At 40.1% G+C, this 23,892-nt stretch overlaps 1 protein-coding gene across 2 annotated transcripts in view; it reads left to right on the forward strand.

Annotated features, from left to right (window-relative positions):
- LOC123760060 (UPAR/Ly6 domain-containing protein qvr) overlaps nt 1-23,161 on the forward strand; it is a 48,771-nt gene extending 25,610 nt beyond the window's left edge. Inside the window, exons 2-4 of one of the 2 annotated variants that reach the window (XM_045745498.2) lie at nt 14,319-14,468; nt 20,319-20,327; nt 22,146-23,161. In XM_045745498.2, coding sequence (XP_045601454.1) covers nt 14,319-14,468; nt 20,319-20,327; nt 22,146-22,348 — 362 coding nt within the window. In that variant the 3' untranslated portion in view covers nt 22,349-23,161. The remainder of the gene's footprint in view (nt 1-14,318; nt 14,469-20,318; nt 20,328-22,145) is intronic. The other variant, XM_045745518.2, reaches the window with a different exon arrangement.
- Nucleotides 23,162-23,892: the final 731 nt, after the last annotated feature.

Raw genomic sequence — 23,892 nt, forward strand, 5'->3', positions numbered from 1 at the left:
TCATAATGTGTTTCGACTCCCTGATCATTACTGAATTGGTCAGTACAACAGCGGCCTCGCTCTCTCCAGGTCGGCGTTTGATCCCCGAATAGTCCAAGTTTTTTTATTATTATTATTATTTTCTACCACAGACGTGGCCACGCATTAATAATGCTAACCAGCATATATACATTTTCTTCTGTCCTCCATGGACAGGGTTAGAGATTTGTAAACTTATAGTCCATGGACAGGGTTAGAGATTTGTTAAACATATAGTTCAGGGATTTATTGAACAATCAACCACAGAAGGTGATTGTAGTGCTTTTAAAATGCTAAGCTAAGCTATATAAAGCCCAAGTGATTGGGCATCGTTCCTTTACTCCTTTCCCCTACCCCTGCTCCTATCCTGTCCTCGTATCACTTATATGTCCCACAACCATTCTGGATTAAGACTTTTTCCACACCATTTCATTTCCTTCTGTTTCTTAATTTCGCATCACACAAAAAATAGAACCTGGTTTCATTGAGGTGTTACTTGCCTTGACCGAAGCCAAGTTTACTATGCTTCCGACTGTCGGATAATGCCAACTGCCCTTGTGGCTAGAGCCAGCACGAGCACGCGGTTCATCGACCTTTTAATGCGTTTAAAATGTATAAAATGTATATATGGTGGGTTAGCATTGTAAATGTGCGGCCACGTTTGTGGTAGAAAATAATAATAAAAAAATGCGTTTAAACTTGCAGATTATGTACAGGACTTGATATATGGGGTATTAATTTTGTAGATAAAGGCAGATCTAAGCTAAATTTTGACGATAAGTTATAAGAATTCTCCGTAGCGCTTCCATTGAATGGAATGGAACTATCAGGGGAAAGCGCTAAGCCATTACGACTATATAGCCCTTGGAAGGGGTCAGGATAAGGAATTGGGATGGGACGGGGGGAAGGAATGGTGCCCAACCACTTGCACGGCCGGGGATTGAACGCCGACCTGCATGAAGCGAGACCGTCGCTCTACCGTCCAGCCCAAGTGGTTGGGCGCACTTCCATTGTGCAACCCATTCTCGCACTTTTGTATAGTCAATATTGACTTATTAAATACGTGCATATGTGACATACTAAGCATACTAGTTTACCTTGAAAAGCTTCATAGAAGACACCGACCTTACCTAACCTTCTTAGTATGTTAAGATAAGCATCTTATTGCTTCGTAATTACAATTATTACTTAACCTATACCTATAATAGGTTAAGTAATAATTGTAATTACGAAGCAATAAGATGCTTATCTTAACATACTAAGAAGGTTAGGTAAGGTCGGTGTTTTCTATGAAGCTTTTCAAGGAAAACTAGTATGTTTAGTATGTCACATATGCACGTATTTAATAAGTCAATATTGACCGTAAGAAAGTGCGAGAACGGGTTGCAGTGAGAGAATGATTGATGAGATGCTTAAATTTTGCCTAACTCTCTTTCTCGCATCTGCACCAGATATTAAATAGTATTATTTACTAATTTCTTTGAATAGTTTATTTAGCAGCTTTGTTTACTATTTAAAAAGTAAACAGCTTTTGTACTTATTTGATGAAGGTAAATTTTTATACCTACAGAATGACTAGATTGTGTTGCGTGGTGTCTATAAAATAAATTTATAAAACAAAAATCCAACTCTTTTAACCTTCAATGATAATGATAACAATGACAACTTTAAACCATCTCATTCTCCCAGTTTATATTGAAAACATTATAAAAGTAATTTTAGAGTTTGTGGCCCAGTCTTAGACCAAGTCCTCATGCTAGGCTCGTCCAGGCGACGGCCGAACCCAAAGATCCACTGATAAATTTTGACGCACTGCTATGCGTAATCAAATTTGTTCTCAAATATTAGGCAATATTATTTAATACTAGAATGCTTAATAGTAAGGCCTAACTTAGGTTGGGTGATTAGGTTCTGTTAACAATTATTCAATGTATAGTTTACTGTAGGTAAGACTAGGTGTCTAGGTTCTGTTAGAGATTACTTGTATTTGTAGTACGCTGGTGAAGCATTTATAGCGTTGGGAATCGAGCAGAGGTCGTTAGTGAAGCACTGTTCAAGAAATGTTCGAACGTCATCAGTTGTGAACCAGCCCGTCCTCCAAACAAAGATCCAAAAGTGATTCCATGCACCCGCCAAACCCCCCTGTTTATGAATGAAAAGCGGTTTACACACGACTCACAACTGCTGACGTTCGAACATATCCGGAACAAGTGCTTCACTGACGAATTTTGTTCGAATCACAACGCTGTAAATGCTTCACCCACGTACTACAAATACAAATAATCACCAACAGAACCTAAACACCTGACCTAACCTAACCTATGCCTATTTATACACAATATGCTAATATATTATAATATTAATTTATACTTGAGAAAATTCCCGTTTTGAATGAACAGCATGTTAAAATTTATGAATGCGTCTGTGGGGTTGACCGCTGAATGTAATGGACTTGAGTCGAGGATGGGTTGTGTGAACAGCCCGTCCTCCAAACAAAGATCCAAAAGTGATTCCATGCACCCGCCAAACCCCCTGTTTATGAATGAAAAGCGGTTTACACACAACCCGTCCTCGACTCAAGTCCATTACATTCAGCGGTCGACCCCCACAGACGCATTCATAAATTTTAACATGCTGTTCATTCAAAACGGGAATTTTCTCAAGTATAAATTAATATTATAAAATATTAGCATATTGTGTATATATAGGCATAGGATAGGTTAGGTTAGGTGTTTAGGTTCTGTTGGCGATTATTTGTATTTGTAGTACGTGGGTGAAGCATTTATAGCGTTGTGATTCGAACAAAATTCGTCAGTGAAGCACTTGTTCCGGATATGTTCGAACGCCAGCAGCTGTGAGTCGTGTGTAAACCGCTTTTCATTCATAAACGGGGGGTTTGGCGGGTGCATGGAATCACTTTTGGATCTTTGTTTGGAGGACGGGCTGTTACACACGACTCACAACTGCTGACGTTCGAACATATCCGGAACAAGTGCTTCACTGACGAATTTTGTTCGAATCACAACGCTATAAATGCTTCACCCACCTACTACAAATGCAAATAATCGCCAACAGAACCTAAACACCTAACCTATGGCTATATATGCACACTATGCTAATATATTATAATATTAATTTACATTTGAGAAAATTCCCGTTTTGAATGAACAGCATGTAAAAGTTTACGAATGCGTCTGTGGGGTCGACCGCTGGATGTAATGGACTTGAGTCGAGGACGGGTTGGTTGTGAATAGTACGGAAACCGTTTTTCATTGATTAACATGGGGGTTTGACAACTAAATTAATGACCTTTTGGCCTCTGTTGATGAGGACGGGCTGGGCACATGCAGTACGTGAATGAAGCATTTATAGAGGTGCGATTAAAGCAGAGGACGCGAACGAAACACTGCTAGAGAAAAATACATACGTCATCAGTGGGTATAAAGTTTTGTATTCATAAACATGAGGTTTGGTGGCTGAATTAACGAGCACTTAGCGTTTGTAGATGAGAACGGGTTGCAGATGCGGCTTGCGACGCCGCTACTAGCTAAGGAATTCATAACGTGTAAGCTATCACTACAAGAGGTAACGTTTACCCTCCTACCGGCAGCATCCTTGAGCTGTTGGCAACACATCTCTCCCGCTAAAGCTTGGCAGTACCACGGCTGATGCCATATTTACCCCCTAGTGATTGCCATGTTACCATGACGCCAGCTTGGCGGAATAGTCGATACTGTCTTTCGTACTCCAGCTGCTGTGGGTTGTCCTTGTGCCAGTTTAGTTTAGTTCATTTATTATGCACCCCATACCCATCATGTGGGCGGTAGTGGAAAGGGTTACAGAGGCACATAATGGGTTCAGGGACTGAACCCCACAATTCATTTAGCTGTCCTTGTGCAAAGGGGTTTTGTGGTTTCGATCTTTCCTTGCAGACTATCAGAAGTTTATTATTATTATAGATAGGCCTAACTTAAAGGTAAATTACGTAGCCTATGTTTATTGTTATAGATTCTTCTGGGTCATTTTTCGTGATAATACTATAATTTCTGGATCTTAGTTTTCCTAATTAGGATAATTTCTGAATCATTGTTTTCGCTATTTTGGCATTTTTTGGACTGCAGTTCCCGCCATTAGAGTATAATTTGGTGGAAAATTACAAACGAAAAATTACCCTAATAGTAGAAACAACGATCATAAAATGTACTGATAGGTCAAACGGAATATAAGAGAGGATTTCTTCCGTATAAAGTATATCATTCATTTAGAAAGTTTTGAATATTTAGCCCGGTCTGTAACCACCATTAAATATCATACCATTGTGGAAACAGGAAGCCTGTTAGGCTTATCTAGCTGCTCGGCAAAGCTGATGCTGTCTGAACGGTCAGCCAATTAGTGCTGGCCCTAATTTCTTTTGTTTCAAGCGCGGGTTGGACATGTATATGAGTGGGATTGGATGGTTATAGATAGGAGCTGCCTCGTATGGGCCAATAGGCCTTCTGCAGTTGCCATTGTTCTTATGCTCTTCTTATGTTCTTACCTACAACTCGTCCTCATCAACTCATCGCCAAGGGCTCGTTAACTCAGCCGCTAAACCCCCAGTTTATGAATGAAACAAGCCATCCTCCTAGTTAGATAGTACTTTTTGTAACTATGTGAACCATCTTAAATACATAGACGTAATGGACAATTAGATAATACAATCTGGTACTATTTACTTCATAGAGTCTGAAAAAATGAAGCTAAAAGCAAACTTAAATATTCCTAGGCCTAATATATAGCACATGTATGTACTATATTACGCCTCAGATAGCGTGTATTAGGCCTAGGAAATATATGTTAAGTTTCTTTACATGAACACAAAAACATTTCCGGTTTGTCCAAATTCAATAGTACCGATTTCTACTTTCTAATTGCATTTTACGCCAATATATGTATGATAGTCCTTATCATTGCTATAAGGATGAACTGGAATGAAAAACACTTTACAAATGACCGCTGATGACGTATGTATTTTTCTAGTGATTTGATTGTTGTCGCCGGAGGAAGGCTGGTTTATTGTGCACCCCATACTCATCCAGTGAGCGATAGCGCAAAAAAGGATTACAGAAGGCACAAAAGGTCTTTAACAAACCTCAGCGGAGATTTTTACATTAACAATTTCATCTGACCTGCACACCTTATAATTTCATCTACAATTGTTTTCATTTCAGTATCTATGCAGATACAGCTTTCTTTCCATTCATAGGAAACTAGAGGGGGTCACAAGGCTTTTAGGAATCTCTTTATTTCGCGAATGGGTCGTTATCTTGAGATGATTTCGGGGCTTTAGTGTCCCCGCGGCCCGGTCCTCGACCAGGCCTCCACGCCCAGGAAGCAACCCATGACAGCTGACTAGCACCCAGGTACCTATTTTACTGCTAGGTAACAGGGGCATAGGGTGAAAGAAACTTTGCCCATTGTTTCTCGCCGGCGCCTGGGATCGAACCCAGGACCACAGGATCACAAGTCCAGTGTGCTGTCCGCTCGGCCGACCGGCTTTTATGTGTCGTGAACACATAATTTTTTTAGAATTTACATATAACTATGTAAATTCAATTGACTTTATTTTTCAAAGAGAATTGAAAAACTGTGGTCGGGAGTCGTCGCAAAGACGACTGACGACTAAGGGGGTCTGACAGCTGAGTGGACAGCGCTTCGGATTCGTAGTCCTGAGGTTTCGGGTTCGATCCCCCGGTGGAGGCGGAAACAAATGGGCATAGTTTCTTTCACCCTGATGCCCCTGTTATCTAGCAGCAAATAGGTACCTGGGAGTTAAACAGCTGCTACGGGCTGCTTCCTGGGGTTGTGTAACAAAAAGGAGGCCTGGTCGAGGACCGGGCCTCGGGGGACGCTAAGCCCCGAAATCATCTCAAGATAACCTCAAGACAATTAAGAGACAGCTGTTAAGGCAGGTATTAGGAGTTGGCGCCCATTGTTGTTTTAGATTCAGCTACTGGGAACAAAAAGTTCAAAGTAGCACGGGCTATGGTGAGCCCGTAGTTGGCGCTCAACTCGGCTAAGATATATATAGACAACCTCCCCCCCCCCTTCCCCCCACCCACATAAAACAAAGAGTACTTGGAAGTCGGGACACCACGAGCCTAGCCAGCTCTCATCCTGTAACTACACTTAGGTAATAATTACACAATGATGTCGAGGGGAATAAACGAGGTGAACAAAATGTATTTTTCAGATGAGGTAAAATACAATGAGGGGGGACTGGTGGAAACTGAAAATACAAGTCAAGAGACATGTTATAAGGTACTTGTATACAGTGCGGGTGGTATGCTAGTGGAAAACCGTTCTAGTACAACAACCCGTCCTCGTAAAAATAACGTCACTTTTGGCTGGTATGCGCTATGGCCAAATTTGGACGTAATTTGAAATGAAATCGACTCACAAAAGTGACGTACTGTTCCGTTTTCTGTTTGAGTCGTCCGGCTTACTCGGACAGCTTAGAAAAGGATTCTTTCCATTAACGTTTTTCATACCGTTTTGAAACTTTATGAGAATTTCCTGCCCACCTAACCTATCAGAGGACCCTTAACTTACTGTTGTTGAAAAAAAAATTCCAAATTTATATCCATTTTTTTTCATTTTCAAATTACGTCCATATTCGGCCATACGGGCAAACGGCCAAAAGCGACGTTCTTTTTAAGAGGACAGGTTGAGTACAAACGACGGGAGCTTCGAATGCTAAATTATCCTTATCCTAATCTACCAGCGGACAGAAAACGGGACAGTATGTCAATTTCGTGAGCTGCTACCGTTTTCGAGTACGACAATTTTTGGCCTGAGGTCAAATATACGTCAAAACGTGACGTTCTTTGGAGAGAACAGGTGTGTGCACACGCATGCGCGTGCGTGCTACCTACGAACCGAGAGTGAGGGGGGAGAGTTTAGGGTAGGGTGAGGGAAGTGGGCAGGCTCCTGGCGTAGCCTGGTGTGGTTGGTTGGCAGTGCACTGAGGTTTGGGTATGCTTCGCCTTGTGAATATTTTTGGACCCACAGAACATCTACCTGTCCCTGTATGCTTACCTGAATATAGCAGTAGAAAGCTCTTACACTTAATTATCTTTGTATATCAGCTTATATAATAGCTTTTATATCATAAATTCAGCCATTACGGCAAGGACTAGTTAGGAGGCTATTTGGCCTATATAAATATTCATTGTTTGTAGCACTGGCAAAATTGAGGAGAAAAGAATTAAAAAATGTATATGTACAAATTGCTGAGCTTGGGCACATTATGCTATTAACATAAATAATAATGTAGTTGTATATTATTAGGTCTGTTAAAGCAAATTTATAAGGAAAGTTTATCCAAAGCAAGAATAAATTGAAAACAATAATTTTTATATCTTAGCGTAGCAATGATAGCAAAGGGCGTGTAAAGAAAAAAAAGTGTACAAAGATAACATTACTCCTTGAAAAAACGGAGAAAGTTTGACAAGCCACTGGCATCCAGTCCTAGTTGAGGCCCTAGATACATGTGTGTGTGTGTGTGTGTGTGTGTGTGTGTATAATTACCTAAGTGTAGTTACAGGATGAGAGCTATGCTCGTGGTGTCCCGTCTTCCCAGTACACTTTGTCGTATAACACTGAAACTACTGTTTCGGCCTCCACCATCTCCACCTTAGTGAGGCCAAAACCTCCACCAAGCATTTACAGCGTTGTGGTTCGAACAAAAGTCGCCAGCGAAGCACTTGTTCCGGAAGTGTTCGGCCGTCATCAGCTGTTAGTCGTATGCAAACCGTTTTTTCATTCATAAACAGGGGGTGTGGCGGGTGCATGGAATGGACATTTTTATTATGCGGACGGGCTGCTTAGTTAGACATGCATTAAAAAGGTTTGTGACGTCAGCGGCGAGTCGTTGCGATTTGGTTGTTGTTGTTGTTATAGATTCAGCTACTCGGAACAAGTTCCAAGTAGCACGGGCTATGGTGAGCCCGTAACTTACCTGGCCTGCGATTTGGTATTGGGTTTAAGACTTATCCACCGGTGGAAGATTAATTATAGCCACCAAGCTCAGCGTACAGTAGAGGTGGGCTACTCATGCCCGTGCCACCTCTTGGGTGACTTCATCAATCACTCAATACCTCCCGGTGTGTATATATCCCTATTGGTGGTCAGCAAATTGACAGGTTTCGGCCCCAGAGCACTTCTGGGGTGCTTGGAAGCATGGATTCCCAGTGAACACATATCCAAGAGCAATTCAATTCAACGTCATCAGCGTTGATTAAACGTCGAATCAACGTTACTCTTGGATATTGTTCCCACTGAGCGATGGCCTTGGCTTCACCAGAGTTCCTGTTTTGAAGACTTTTCATTTGAAGGTGTCAGGTATGTTTGTTGGCGGGGGAGGGCAGTATCAGGCTGTCAACATCTTGACTGCAGGCGATGAGTCACAACAACGTGGCTGAAGTATGTTGACCAGACCACACACTAGAAGGTGAAGGGACGACGTTTCGGTCCGTCCTGGACCATTCCCGACGAAACGTCGTCGTCCCTTCACCTTCTAGTGTGTGGTCTGGTCAACATACTGTCAACATCTTGACTGTTTTGTAGTCCAGAGGACTGGGAGTGTGGGCTAAGTATTTTGACGGCAGTTTGTGAATATTTGCACTGTCCGATGATTCAGTTGCTTTTTCGTGTGTTCAGTTAAAGATAATAGTAAGGGGTTTGTATATTTTTTAAGTTGCAAGTAATTACCAAGAGATGGCACGAAGCTGGGAAGACTGTGTAGTACCGTGTGTAATTTTGTAATTAAATTATAAGATCCCAAGAAATGCAAACTTGTTTGCCGTCTGAATTAACTCTAATCAGCGGTAATTATGATCTTAATCTATTCTGAGAATGTGGCTGTAAGGTCCCACAGCACTTGACCTAAACTGTCGTGTGAAGCAGAGATGATTCATTGTGTCGGGGGACAGGCAGCCGGTATGTATATACATGTTAGGGTTATATCGAGGTTCACCATTTGGTCACCATTTGGTACGGGAGACATCTCCCGTCACGCAGGGTGCAGTCGCGCCTCCACAGATCTCCAGTATCAGCTCTTGATACTGGTAATGGCTCAAAAGGGCCACCACTTACGGGCTATTCATGCCCGTGCCACCTTTTGGGTGGCTTAATCTTCATCAATCAATCAATATCGAGGTTCCTCTCCATTCCCACCCCTGCCCAACCACTTGGGCTGGACTGTAGAGCGACAATCTCGCTTCATGCAGGTCGGCGTTCAATCCTTGACCGTCCAAGTGGTTGGGCACCATTCCTTCCCTTCGTTCCATCCTAAATCCATATCCTGATCCCTTGCAAGCGCTATATAGTCGTAATGGCTTGGCGCTTTCCCCTGATAGTTCAATCTAGTTCAATTCCATCCCCCCCCCACAAGGTCGAATTACTGACCCTCTCCAGGATGCAACCCCCCCACTATACGTTAACCCCTGAGTACCTATTTACTGCTAGTTAAATAGGGGGAATTAGGTGATAGGAAATGTTCCCAATCATTTCTGCAAGCCGTCCTCAGGCCAGACTCATTAAAGTGACAGCCGTCACCCCTCTCAGACGCATTCATCAATTTTAACAGTGTATATTATAATGGGGCTCCGCTCCAGTAGCCTGATGTAGTCTGGTGTTTGGGGTGGCACTGCCGGACCCCCCCCCCACCTGGCAATACAATGTTAACCTCATACAATGTTACTGTATTAAATGAATTGTGGGGTTCAGTCCCTGAGCCCATTATGTGCTTCTGTAACTCTTTCCACTACCGCCCACAAGATGGGTATGGGGTGCATAATAAATGAACTAAACTAACTGCTGTATTACGTTGTTATTTTACCCAAAGAAGCACACTTTCACCACTCTAAGTCCCCAGTGTTAGACTTACTCTCTGGAAGTTACACATTATTAAATTTACCTTTGGTACACTTACCAAGTTTAATATATAAGGTTAATCTCACGATGTTAATCTTCAAGTCATTTTAATTCAACAAGTACAATGCATTGTTAACTTACAGCGTTAATGTTATTAAGTTATTTTATCAATCCATTCATCAATTTTAACATACTGTGTATTAAAAATTGGTTTGTTCTCATATATAAATTAATATTTTATATATACATAAATGCATAAAATTGTATAAAATACATAAAAATTATATGTATAGTTAGGCGTAGGTTAGGTTAGGTGTTTAGGTTCTGTTGGCGATTATTTGTATTTGATGTACGTGGGTGAAGCATTTGCTGCAACCCGTCCTCGACTCCATTACATCCAGCGGTCGCCCCCACAGACGCATTCATAAATTTTAACATGCTGTTTATTCAAAACAAGAATTTTCTCAAATATAAATTAATATTATAGTATATTAACATATTGTGCATATATAGGCATAGGTTAGGTTAGGTATTTAGGTTCGGTTGGCGATTATTTGCATTTGTAGTACGTGGGTGAAGCATTTATAGCGATGTGGTTCGAACAAAACTCTTCAGTGAAGCACTTGTTCCGGAAGTGTTCGAACGAAATCAGTTGTGAGTCGTGTGTAAACCGCTTTTCATTCATAAACAGGGGGTTTGGCAGGTGCATGGAATCACTTTTGGATCTTTGTTTGGAGGAAGGGCTGCATTTATAGCGATGTGGTTCGAACAAAACTCGTCAGTGAAGCACTTGTTCCGGAAGTGTTCGAACGAAATCAGTTGTGAGTCGTGTGTAAACCGCTTTTCATTCATAAACAGGGGGTTTGGCGGGTGCATGGAATCACTTTTGGATCTTTGTTTGGAGGACGGGCTGCATTTATAGCGATGTGGTTCGAACAAAACTCGTCAGTGAAGCACTTGTTCCGGAAGTGTTCGAACGAAATCAGTTGTGAGTCGTGTGTAAACCGCTTTTCAATCATAAACGGGGTTTTGCGGGTGGATGGAATCACTTTTGGATCTTTGTTTGGAGGACGGGCTGTTTATAAAATTGTAGTTCGAACAGAGGACGTGAGCGAGACACCTGTTCTGGATGTGTTCGGATGTCATCAGGTGTGAGTCGAGTGTAAACCGTTTTTCATTCATAAACTGGGAGGGTTTGATGGCTGGATTAAAGAGCTTGGATTTTTGTATGCAAGGACGGGTTGGATAATCTTTGATCCAACTTGGTTAGATAATGGTTCGATAATCATTCCAAGTCGATTGTAGTAGCGGGACGTGTACATTAAGGGTTATTGTCCAGTTTTTGTCAAATTTGTGAATTGACGAATATAGTAGATAGTATATGGGCCTAAGCTGTTTACTTGTCTGTGAAAATCGTTCTCCCACAGGATGGGTATGGGGTGCATAATAAATTAACTAAACTAACGTCGATAATTGTTTGATAACGTGTTTTCCATCTGGTTTTGTTGTATGAGGTGGGTACATGTAGATTTCGTGAGTGTCGAGTTTTGGCGAGATTGGTATTGTAATGAGGAATATCCACTGTACTGGTTCTTAGAATTATTGTAAATTTTGTGTGCGAATTTCACCCTGTTAGAATTAAGTACTACATAGGTTAGGTGTATCATGTTTTGAGCAAATGCTCTTTTGCTTATAAACATTGTAAATAGTAAGTCATGTAAGTGATGTCATTGTTTGTTGTTGGAATAAAGCCACGTGGAGCACAGGTTGGTTTCTCTTCTTGCCCTAACATTACATACCCGACAAAAGTTGCAAACTCGTTACAAATTTACACAGAATACACTTCGTTAGATTATCACTTTAGCTTTGCGTTGCTGGTTCTTTGCCCTGGTGGCAGAAGTATTGGTTGTAGTGTGTAGAGTACGCTTGATTGAAGCACATCCTGGCGGAGGTTAATTGGGTGCAGAGGGCAGCTGTGGCCGCAGGGCTCCTGCTCGCTCACTAAGGGATGCTGTCCATTGCTACTTGTTCTCCTGCTCGTTGCTAAGGGGTGGGCTCTTCATCGCTGTTCTGTTCAGCAGTGGGTGGGGGATGCAGCTGCATACAACTTGTTTAAATTCATTGTCGGGAATAAGCAACCAGTGTATGTCAGGCTTATATCGAGGCCCCTTCTCAGGATGCAACCCCACAAGAAGCTAACTAATTCTTGGGTACTTATTTACTGCTAGGTGATCAGAGGCATTAGGTGATTGGAAACGCTTACGGGCTCACCATAGCCCGTGCTACTTAAGAGCTTTTTGTTCCAGGTAGCGAATCTTACACAACACACACACACAACAACAGCACCCAACCATTTCTGTCCTGTCCGGGATTCGAACCTGGAATTCCCGATTGTAAATCGGGAACGAACCCGATTGTATAATATCTGGGACCCCGGCTAGTTTCGTGTACAGTTGCACACTCCTTGTTTTTGTGTACCTTCATGTGGATTGATTTTTGGGGCAGCACGCGACTAGTTTGTGCGACTGCACTCACCGTTCTTATGCACAACTGCATGGAGTTGTGCATGAGTTGTTTCTTACACAGATGCACACAGCTTGTACTCACCTTGCAGGGGTTGAGCTTTGGCTCTTTGGTCCCGTCTCTCAACTGTCAATTAACTGGTGTACAGAGAGTCCTGAGATTATTGTTTTTTTGCACGGCTGTGCACGACTAGTTAAACCAGAAGATAATTTTAACAACAGTTGTAGGATGCTAAATTATTAATGCTGTGATGTCATCTGTTTTATTGAAACAATGTTGTAATGATCTACCGGACTGTTGCAAATGCAATACTTTTTTTTATTGGCTGTCTTATTGATATCTGCAAGACTTAATGATGTCACCTTAGTGTTTAGGCCATCCTCAGGATGCAATCCATAACAGTTGACCTGGATACCAAATTTACTGATAGGTGAACAGCTGCATCAGGTGTAAGGAAGTGTGCCCATAGGTCTTATTCTGCATGGGAATTGAACTCTTAGGTCTAATCGATTGGGAGCTAACTGTATTAACCCTTTCTTTAGAAGGTTAATTTATATTTAATACATTATTGAAGATAAATCCTTTAAAGGCCTACCAAGCAATGTAGGCCTGAAGATATAAACTCATTGTGTAGCATATGCGATTTGAATATAAGATATTGGGTTTGATGCAGGCATTGAAATATAAGTTAAACCTCAACTGCATTGGTATTTAAAATAAAAAAAAAATAAACAATGAAAATAAAAATGTTTATTCAGGTAAAAGTATATATGTAGAAAACGAGTTACAAACATAATGTTGGATTTATAGATAGAGCTAGTACATACGATACCTAGAGCCACTAACATGCGCAGCGTTTCGGGCAAAGTAAAATAAAGTAAGTAAAATAATAAGACAAGGAAGACAGGTTATATTCATTATTATTAAACAAATTATTATGTTTATTTAAAGCTAGACCTGTATGCAATAGTTCATCAGCCTTGTGCAGGCGATAAGTCACAATAACGTGGCTGAAGTATGTTGACCAGACCACACACTAGAAGTTGAAGGGACGACGACGTTTCGGTCCGTCCTGGACCATTCTCAAGTCGATTGTGATGAGGACAGGAAGGGACAGGCAATTCATCACAGACAGTCTTCATCAGCCTTGGAAATTTGACCAATTAATACACCCAGTACATAGCAATAATAAATCTAAATAATTTTGTTTATGTATGTACATTACTGTTTCTGTGTATATCTTCTGGAATTTAGAACATTTTTCCATAAAAACAAGAAATGAATATTTATCATATGCAAAATATGTAAAAATGAAAGATAAAAAAAATACTTTTGCTTGGATATGTTTGATTTATGGAAGCACTAAGATGGAAAATTCATAATTTCACATTATTCCAGTTTCTTTGAACAGTACATACTTTCTTTCATTATATGTTTGTGTGTAATTACCTAAGTAATTAACTAACTGCAGTTACAGGATGAGAGCAATGCTCGTGGTGTCCCATCTTCCCAGTATTCTTTGTCATACAACACTTTGAAACTACTAAAATCTACCCAATTTTGTGTTGCATTCTATGTAGTGGGGATCATGTATTCCTGCTGAGTTACTCAGGTTATCTGGTAGAATTTCCTTGACATGTCATCTGATGTCGAGCAGAAAGACAGCAAGGCTGGGACATTTGAGTGGCTGTACGAACGCATAGGCAGCCGAGCCTGACTGGAAGAGTTGCTTGTTTTCACTGACAGTCATTGAGGGGAAAGGTTGACTACTTTGTGTATAGGCCATGCCATGTACTGTATATTAAAGTTGATTTTAGATGATGTTAAACTGTACGGTACTAATTGCACTTATTTTTTCACAGCTTATGGTATTCAATGCTTCGTGTGCAATTCTAAAATGGATTCTGCCTGCCAAGATGAATTCAATTATGATTCACCTGCCTTGCAGGAAGCCTTCACCCAGACTTGCGACAACGTAACAGAAGCCTTCTGTCGCAAAAGCAAAATTTACCGTGAGTAGAACCACGTAGGGTAGGGTATTTTTTATTTATTTAATTCCTAATGATATTTTTTCACCTAACAGGAATAATATTTATATTGTGAATGGGATGAGGATTACAAAATTGTCATTGAAATTTATAATTTTATGAAAGTACCAATAATCCTATAACCATTTATAAAATTCACAAATTCTTGAAGCAGCACGAGACTACCACATCAAGGCTTTCGAATCCAGTGCAGATACAGGTGTAATAATTTTTTGTGGTAGCATGAGTCTTCTATATATAAGAATCGATAAGCCTAATGTTAATCTGATAATAAAATATAATATCTTCATTGGTTCTGGTGGCGGCATAAAATATTATGGTGGTGGTATTTAGTGAGGTTGTAGCCACCCGTTGTTAAATTTTGAATGAAAGCATTGTACAGAACAGTATGCTGTTTACTCCTTTTTCCATTTCCTTCTCCTCATTCCCACACCTCTCCATCCCCAATTTGTATTAATTTCCTCCTGTGTTTGATCTGTTTTTTATTCATGTCTCCAAACTTCCCAGCTTAGGCAGTAGCCCAGCAGGGTCATATTAAATAATAAGTCACATAAAAACATTAGTGATAAGTTAGAGGGAATAGTTGAATGTGTGCATTTAGCTATAATAATCGCTGTGGCATTATAATTTTCAAAGTTAAACATTTGTTTATTTTTATTTGTGAGCATAGTTGATAATTTTGCTACTCAGGTAGTTAATGACAGGCATGATCAATTAAATTTTAGAAAAGACATTGCATTTTCTGGAAGGGGCCATTTGGTGGCTTCCTGTACGATAGCTACAGGGGGTCACCGAGGTCCCTCCAGTAAGGCATTTTAATATATTCTGTGCTCGGTTTATTAATTTTGTGATTTATCTTATATTAGGGCATATCTTGTCAGCCTTCCTAGCCAAGTGTGGGTCTTGTGTCCACATGCTTACCCACCCAGTTACAGTTATTACATAACAGTTCTTGATTGGGACACATGTTGAACCCTTATGATGTGGTCATTTAAATTATAAAAGCAATTGTAATTTTCTTTCTACACTGTATTTGTTATTGTATGTTATAAAAATATTAATTTTCTGTTTTGGTGCAACAATTTGTAACTTATATTAAAGTATGACTTTTAAATTTCAGTTGATGCAGGTATGTTGAAATCCTCATGAAGTTAAGTACGGTATTATTTAATGCATGACCTTGTACGCCCATTATTTTGCTTAGTACTATAGAATTTATAGTGTACAGTACAGTATTCTTGTTAACTATAGTGAACTGCCAGTTTGACTAAATTTGTACTCAGATCATCTGTATAATTTGCATATTCAAATGTCAATAGTCTCAACATTTCCTGGAACTTTCAAACCACCCCCGTCTGTGAGATCCTTTGAAGCAGGTTCAGCACATGGCCAGACAATTCCACATGGTCATACAGTATCACCTGGCTCTGCACATGGCCAGACAGTTCCACTAGGCTCTACACATGGCCAAACAGTTCCACCTGTCTCTGCACTTGGCCAAACAGTTCCACCAAGCTCTGCACTTGGCCAGACAGTTCCACCAAGCTCTACACATGGCCAGACAGTTCCACCAAGCTCTACACATGGCCAGAAAGTTCCACCAAGCCCTACACTTGGCCAGACAGTTCCACCAAGCTCTACACTTTGCCAGACAGTTCCACCAAGCTCTACACTTTGCCAGACAGTTCCACCAGGCTCTGCACTTGGCCAGACAGTTCCACCAAGCTCTGCACTTGGCCAGACAGTTCCACCAAGCTCTGCACTTGGCCAGACAGTTCCACCAAGCTCTACACATGGCCAGACAGTTCCACCAAGCTCTAAACTTGGCCAGACAGTTCCACCAAGCTCTACACTTGGCCAGACAGTTCCACCAAGCTCTACACTTGGCCAGACAGTTCCACCAGGATCTACACATGGCCAGACAGTTCCACCTGGCTCTACACATGGCCAGACAGCTCCGCCAGGCTCTACACATGGCCAGACAGTTCCACTAAGCTCTACACATGTCCAGATAGTTCCACCAGGCTCTTCACATGGCCAGACAGTCCCACCAGGCTCTACACATGGCCAGACAGTTCCACCAGGCTCTACACATGGCCAGACAGTTCCACCAGGTTCTACAAATGGCCAGACAGTTCCACCAGGCTCTACACATGGCCAGACAGTTCCACCTGGCTCTACACATGGCCAGACAGTTTCACCAGGCTCTACACATGGCCAGACAGTTCCACCAGGATCTACAAATGGCCAGACAGTTCCACCTGGCTCTACACATGGCCAGACAGTTCCACCAGGATCTACACATGGCCAGACAGTTCCACCAGGCTCTACACATGGCCAGACAGTTCCACCAGGATCTACACATGGCCAGACAGTTCCACCAGGATCTACACATGGCCAGACAGTTCCACCAGGCTCTACAAATGGCCAGACAGTTCCACCTGGCTCTACACATGGCCAGACAGTTCCACCAGGATCTACACATGGCCAGACAGTTCCACCAGGCTCTACACATGGCCAGACAGTTTCACCAGGCTCTACACATGGCCAGACAGTTTCACCAGGATCTACAAATGGCCAGACAGTTCCACCTGGCTCTACACATGGCCAGACAGTTCCACCAGGATCTACACATGGCCAGACAGTTCCACCAGGATCTACACATGGCCAGACAGTTCCACCAGGCTCTACAAATGGCCAGACAGTTCCACCTGGCTCTACACATGGCCAGACAGTTCCATCTGGCTCTGTCCATGACCAGATAGTTCTACCAGCAACCAGTCCTCTCAAAATAACGTCACTTTTCGCTCGTATGTGCGCTATGGCCAAAAACTGACGTAATTTGAAATGAAATTGGCTCACGAAAGTGATGTACTGTCCCGTTTTCTGTTTGGGTCTTCCAGCATAGTCTATTAGGTTAGGAGAGGAAACTTGTAATTAACGGTTTTCATGATGTCTTGACACTTTAGGAGAATTTCCTGCCCTCCTAACCTACCAGAGGACCCTTACTGTTTTGAAAAAAAAAAATAAATCTGAAATATTTAAATTTTTTTTCAAATTACATCAGTTTTCAGCCATACGTGCAAACGGCTAAATTCAGACATAATTTGTAAGAGAACAGGTTGCTACCAGGCTCTGCACATGGCCAGACAGTTTTACCAGGCTCTACACATGGCCAAACAGTTCCACCAGGCTCTACACATGGCCAAACAGTTCCAACAGGCTCTACACATGGCCAAACAGTTCCAACAGGCTTTACACATGGCCAGAGAGGTCCACCTGTTTTCTAAGCTACAAGGGGATGCTAAACTAGCAGACACCTTCTCCTGAGAGTTGTGATGTTCTGATTTATAGTGTGATCACTTTTATTCTTTGTTAGAAAGTACTGTACTTCTGTAATAAGACACTATAAAGCTCTTGTCATTGTGCTACTCATGATGTATTCAGAGAAAGACAAATCAGTGATTTGACTGTAAACATTTAATCTGCCTAATAATATATTCAGAATTAAGGCATTTTCAATTAAATGTCAATAAATATAGGTTTATTGTTATATTTATTTGAGTCAATAATTTATCATTTTTCTAAATACAAAAATATAAGTACAGTACTGTATTACTGATGCTAGAGTATTGCAGTGTCCTGTGGTGAGATCTTTCCCAACACTATGTCAGAAGGCAGCCAATTAAATATACAATAATTTTTAATGAACAAATCCACAAGGACTGTGATGAGGATTCGAACCTGCGTCCGAGAACATCCCAGACGCTGCCTTAATCGACTGAGCTACGACATGGTCAAAAGGAGTTGAAACCGAAGTTCTACTGAACCTACTGGATCGTGCAGCCTCTCCGAGGCACAAACCAGGGTTTTACACAACTTCCCCCATGCACTCGAGATATGTCAATAGGCCGTTCTCCCTCTTCACCCATACTTCATTACACACAGAAATCACAATTGCGTGATGCACCAAATAAACAAATACACAAGGGCCGTGACGAGGATTCGAACCTGCATCCGAGAGCATCCCAGACACTGCCTTAATCAACTGAGCTATGACATGTCAAAAGGAGTTGAAACCAAAGTTCTACTGAACTTACTTACGGAGTTACGGTTTCAACTCCTTTTGACCATGTCGTAGCTCAGTCGATTAAGGCAGCTTCTGGGATGCTCTCGGACGCAGGTTCGAATCCTCATCACAGCCCTTGTGGATTTGTTCATTTGATGCATCACACAATTGTGATTTCTGTGTGTAATGAAGTAAGGGCGAAGAGGGAGAACGGCCTATTGACATAGCTCGAGTGCATGTGGGGGTAGTTGTGTAAAATCCTGGTTTGTGGCTCGGAGTGGCTGCAGGATCCAGTAAGTTCAGTAGAACTTTGGTTTCAACTCCTTTTGACCATGTCGTAGCTCAGTCGATTAAGGCAGCATTTGGGATGCCCTCAAACGCAGGTTCGAATCCTCGTCACGGCAATTGTGGATTTGTTCATTTGATGCATCACGCAATTGTGATTTCTGTGTGCAATAATTTTTGTTTATATCCACAAAAATTATTTGCCTAGAGGCACCATCTCAAGTGGTCTTGAAAGAGACAAGCCAATTACTTGTTAAACGACCTTCCAATTATTCATGGAGATTTTTTTTTTAATGTATTTTAAAGTGGAGCATTCTTGGCATTTTTACACATTCTCCTCTACAATTAAATACTGTATTTTTGCGACATTAAAAATTCAATCATGGGAGGGTAAATTAGGTTTCAGAAATAACTGAAGGGGTTAAACACCATTCAGTAGTGTTATTACTATTATTGTCAATGCAACTAACACGTAAATACCGACATAAATACCAGTACAATACAATCTTGTGGTTTTCTGGGTTATAATTACCATTATATTAAATGGTAATTAATGAATGCGTTTAAATCAGTTAGCCTAATCTTTTATACACAAGTATCATTGATCATATACTATTTGTATTGCAACCAAATCGAATTCCTATTTAAATGACCTGACCACAGTCTTTTGGGCGGCCTAATTGCATGTGTTTTACCTTTATATTGTCAATGACCTATAGGGCTAAAGCAGATGGTAGCTCAACTTTTTGTAGTACGGTATTTGGTTAATGTATTTCTAAGCTAATACTTTTTTAATTAAATATAATTATCATTGAATTATAGATACAGTTTGTGCTTTAACAATGTTGAAAACCTAACCAATACAAAAATGAATTAATAAATTTCAAGTGTTTAGTCATTTTAACACCAAATTTAAGGGAGAAGGGCAATTTGGTTAAATAACTAGATATTGGGAGAGTATTTTTCATAAGAATGCCATTCTAAACAAAAGATGATCTCAAAGAATAAATGATAACATGTGCATCTTGTTAACTTTTTTTTTTTTTCTCTCCATTTTTCCCGGTGTATGTGCAAATAAATCACTAAAGATGCACGTGGTTCACAGATGTCCATAGCCACAAGATAACAAAAGCACAAAGATCTGAGCTCTTTTGTGACTTAAATGATCACATATGTGTATAGAATACACTGTCCTGGACAAGAAACCCATGTCTTATTGAGGTCTTCCTAACCAAGTGTGCATCTCGCATCATGATCACTTATCCAGTCCCAACAACGCTTGCATGAGACTACTTCCTCATGATATGATCATTTAAATCACACACACACACAAAAAAAGGACTTTGGTTATAATGTTTTTTGTGGTTATGTAACATCTGTAGAAATTTACTAATACAGTACGTCTATCATTTTACGAATATAAATTAACTCTTATTGAAAGTACGACTTTTCTTTTTCAGTTAAAGAAGGTATGTTGAGGTCACCGTGAAGTTAAGTACTAATTAATGCATGGTCGAGAACTAATTAATGCATGGTTTTAGAGGTCCTATATTTAACTAATATTGCTTGCATACCATGCTTTTAGCAAAATATTGCTTGCACACTATGCCTAAAATTCACGTTAATCAGATGACTTCTTTCAGAGAATATACATCTTGGGATATGCTGAAATTTTTTTGAATTCCACATAAACATTTATATTATGCATAGTATCCTACATAAGTATAATTTTAGTTTTTTGTCATGCTTTTTTTTCTGGCTAAGTAATGCACATGTGAATTATTCACTGTTATTACCAAGAAGGCAGTCAGCATTGCATTGCCGGTCGGTCATTTTACACGAAGGTGCTGATATATTCATCCTTTTTTTAACTTAATGTTTTTGTCAACTTTTTTATAATTGAATATAAAACTACAGTAATTGAATCTACAATTTTTTTTTAATAGTTGAGAGATGTAACTCAGTACATACACTCATCAGATTAAGGATGAAAATTTCCCCTAAATGTAAATTGCACTGTTGATTGTGCCGGGTGAACACTGCCACAGGTGTTATTGTTTTAACAGTTATTCTCATAACTTGGTTAATATTTTAAAAGCTTCAGTTTGGCTTCAAACCCTTTTCAATGCCTGGTACAATGTGCATGGCATTCCAAAGATGCACTTTGAACATTTTTTTTTTTGTGCTCTCAATTTAGCTTGTGTCCTGCATGTGAAGCTTCACAAGCTTCAGGAAATTTTAGACAGTGTTTAAGAAAAAAAAAATTCTCAGTCAATATGCTTTTAGGTAAAACCCTCATTTGTTATTCTTGGCATTCAACTGAAATTCAGCAGCACTATTGCAAGTCAAGTTATAATAGTATCCATAAGCATCGTGCTTTCTAAGTTGCTCATGCAGTATTATGTTTTGTTAGGTGTAAAGATATACTCATTTGTTATAGGTATATTAGTTTCAGTGTACAGGTAAAAAATCATTATAGGCAAGTACTGTACTTGTTTCTCAGATGTCAATGTTATAAATAACTTTCAAGTACCATAGTTACCTGTTGAATCTTACCTTGCTTAATTGTTGCCTCTTGAAAGATTTGTCCATAATGAAATTAGAGGCATTGTTTTTGTTCTATTTATATAGCTTAATGTAAATCATACCAAAGCTTATAACAACAATTTTTGGATCTTTTTTTCAAATTTCACATCAAACTAGCAAATTACAGTATCTCTAAAATATTGAAGCAAATAAAATGCTTGTAACTGCTGAGCTCAAACCCTTTGCAAATTGTGCGCCTCTTAGTGCTGAAGAATTTTTAATTTCCATTGCTTGGCCTTGGGGCTAAAACTTATCACACATGCAAATTTCCGCAAACGCACATATGCAAAATCACACTTGTGCTTGTATATGCAAACATAATGAGCTAATACTGGATCCTACAAGCAAAATTAGGCAAGTACACAGATGTACAAAACTCTTGCACTCTGTGCAGGAGCGTAGCATGTACAGCACTATTAAGCTATGCCCAGGAATGACAGTAGCTACTTTGCTATTCATAGTACTGTACTGCATAGTACTATTCCTTTCCCTATTTAATAGAATAACAATGAGACGTAAGTATTATTAATTTTGTTTTTGAAATTGGATTACCATATTAGTTATTCCATAAAGATACAAAAATTTTATTCTTTGGAATTGATAATCTTCATTTAGTCATTTTTAAGGTACACTTTGCATGAAATATGCTTATTTAAATGATTCACAGGAAACAGTTACTACTGATGTTCTCTATTCAACAGTCCCCAGTGGTGAAGTTCGTGTGGTGCGAGAATGTGCTTATCAGAGGCGTGAGATCTATGACTGCTACCAGAAACGCTCGGAAGATTATTATATTGATGTCTGCCAATGCGACGAGGATCTGTGCAATAGCTCGCCAGTTCTCACCCTTTCCCTGGCATCTGCTCTAGCTGTAACTCTTCCGTTCTTTGCTAGGTTCTTATAAGGCCATGGGAGCAGTGCTGTACTATAGCTTAGGGAACAGAGTAGATCTTTTTGTCTCTAAAATGAAGTACTAAAATTCTCCAATCCCATTCCACCTTTCTCTCAAACTTTGCTTGTGGCCTTCCTTTTCCACATTATCTCCTCTATACTATAGATTCAATATATGTGTGTGTGTATATATACATCTATATATATATATATATATATATACATACGTATATAGCATTTATATATGTTCATGTGTATATGAATGTACAATATATGCAGATATATGTATGTGTAATGTTAATCCATTGTATGAAGATATATATGTACAGTATATTTATATTCCCACTACTTTTTTCTACTTAATCTTTTGAACTTTACTATGCACCTTTAGTAAAATCAAGTTTGCATCATTACGATGCTTAATAAAAATATCGGTATTCTACCGATATTGCTGCACATCTTTTTAAATAGAAATGTTGTACATATGTGTACTCGGTTGAAAGACATTGTGGGGATTGAAAAATCTAGAAACAAGAGGTGGGTGTCCTGTAGTCACAAGAATTCTGCAGTTTGTTGAAATTATCATATTTTATAAATTGTAATTGCAAATCGTTATGTAATATACAAAGAAAATGGCTGTTAAACCTAATAATTGTTTCACATATATATATTTTAAATAATTGTAATACATACAGTAATATAATTTATAAAATGTTGTTGAAATGTGAATGCATTTTTTTAAATAAGTGATGACCATTTACTGATAAATGTAATTGTTGCATACATTAATAGATTGCAATGGTGGTAAATAAATTCCTTAATTTACTATATTTTTGTTTCCTTATACAGGTTACATAGTTCATAAGTGTAAGAGATGGTTTCCCGATCTAAAATCAACGTGATGCCCACATTGGGAAATATATACACGAGAACTGTGTATAGTACTGTGTTGCAGTACACATCTTGTTCTCACTTCAGAGACCTAAGTATACCTTGCTTGCAGCTTCACTGCAAGATGCATCTAATACTGTAATTTGTTTAGTATTAGTTTCGGTATTTGCTCTCTGGTTGATACCTGGTTGATGGGGTTCTGGGAGTTGTTGTTCTCCTCAAGCCCGGCACGAGGCCAAGCTTGACTTGTGAGTTTGGTCCACTAGGCTGTTGCTTGGAGTGGCCCCGGAGGCCCACATACCCACCACAGCCCGGTTGGTCCGCACTCCTTGGAGGAAACAGTCTAGTTTACTCTTGAAATGTCCACGGTTGTTCCGGCAATATTTCTTATGCTCGCTGGGAGGGTGTTGAACAACCGTGGACCTCTGATGTTTATACAGTGTTCTCTGATTGTGCCTATGGCACCCCTGCTGGGCCACATGTGACCAAAGATGGCAGCAAGAGCAGCGAACTTACGAACGTCATGGGCCCGGGGACAGACAGCAGGCTGGCTAGACTTAATAACCCTGCGGACTACCTGAGAGACCCGTACCCGCGAACAGGGAAGAAGGGAAACGGAATCAACCCAAAGCACGTCCCCAGACACAGAAGCTGTGGCACGCAAAT

This window comes from Procambarus clarkii, chromosome 22, assembly GCF_040958095.1.
Source record: "Procambarus clarkii isolate CNS0578487 chromosome 22, FALCON_Pclarkii_2.0, whole genome shotgun sequence".
Lineage (NCBI taxonomy): Eukaryota > Metazoa > Arthropoda > Malacostraca > Decapoda > Cambaridae > Procambarus > Procambarus clarkii.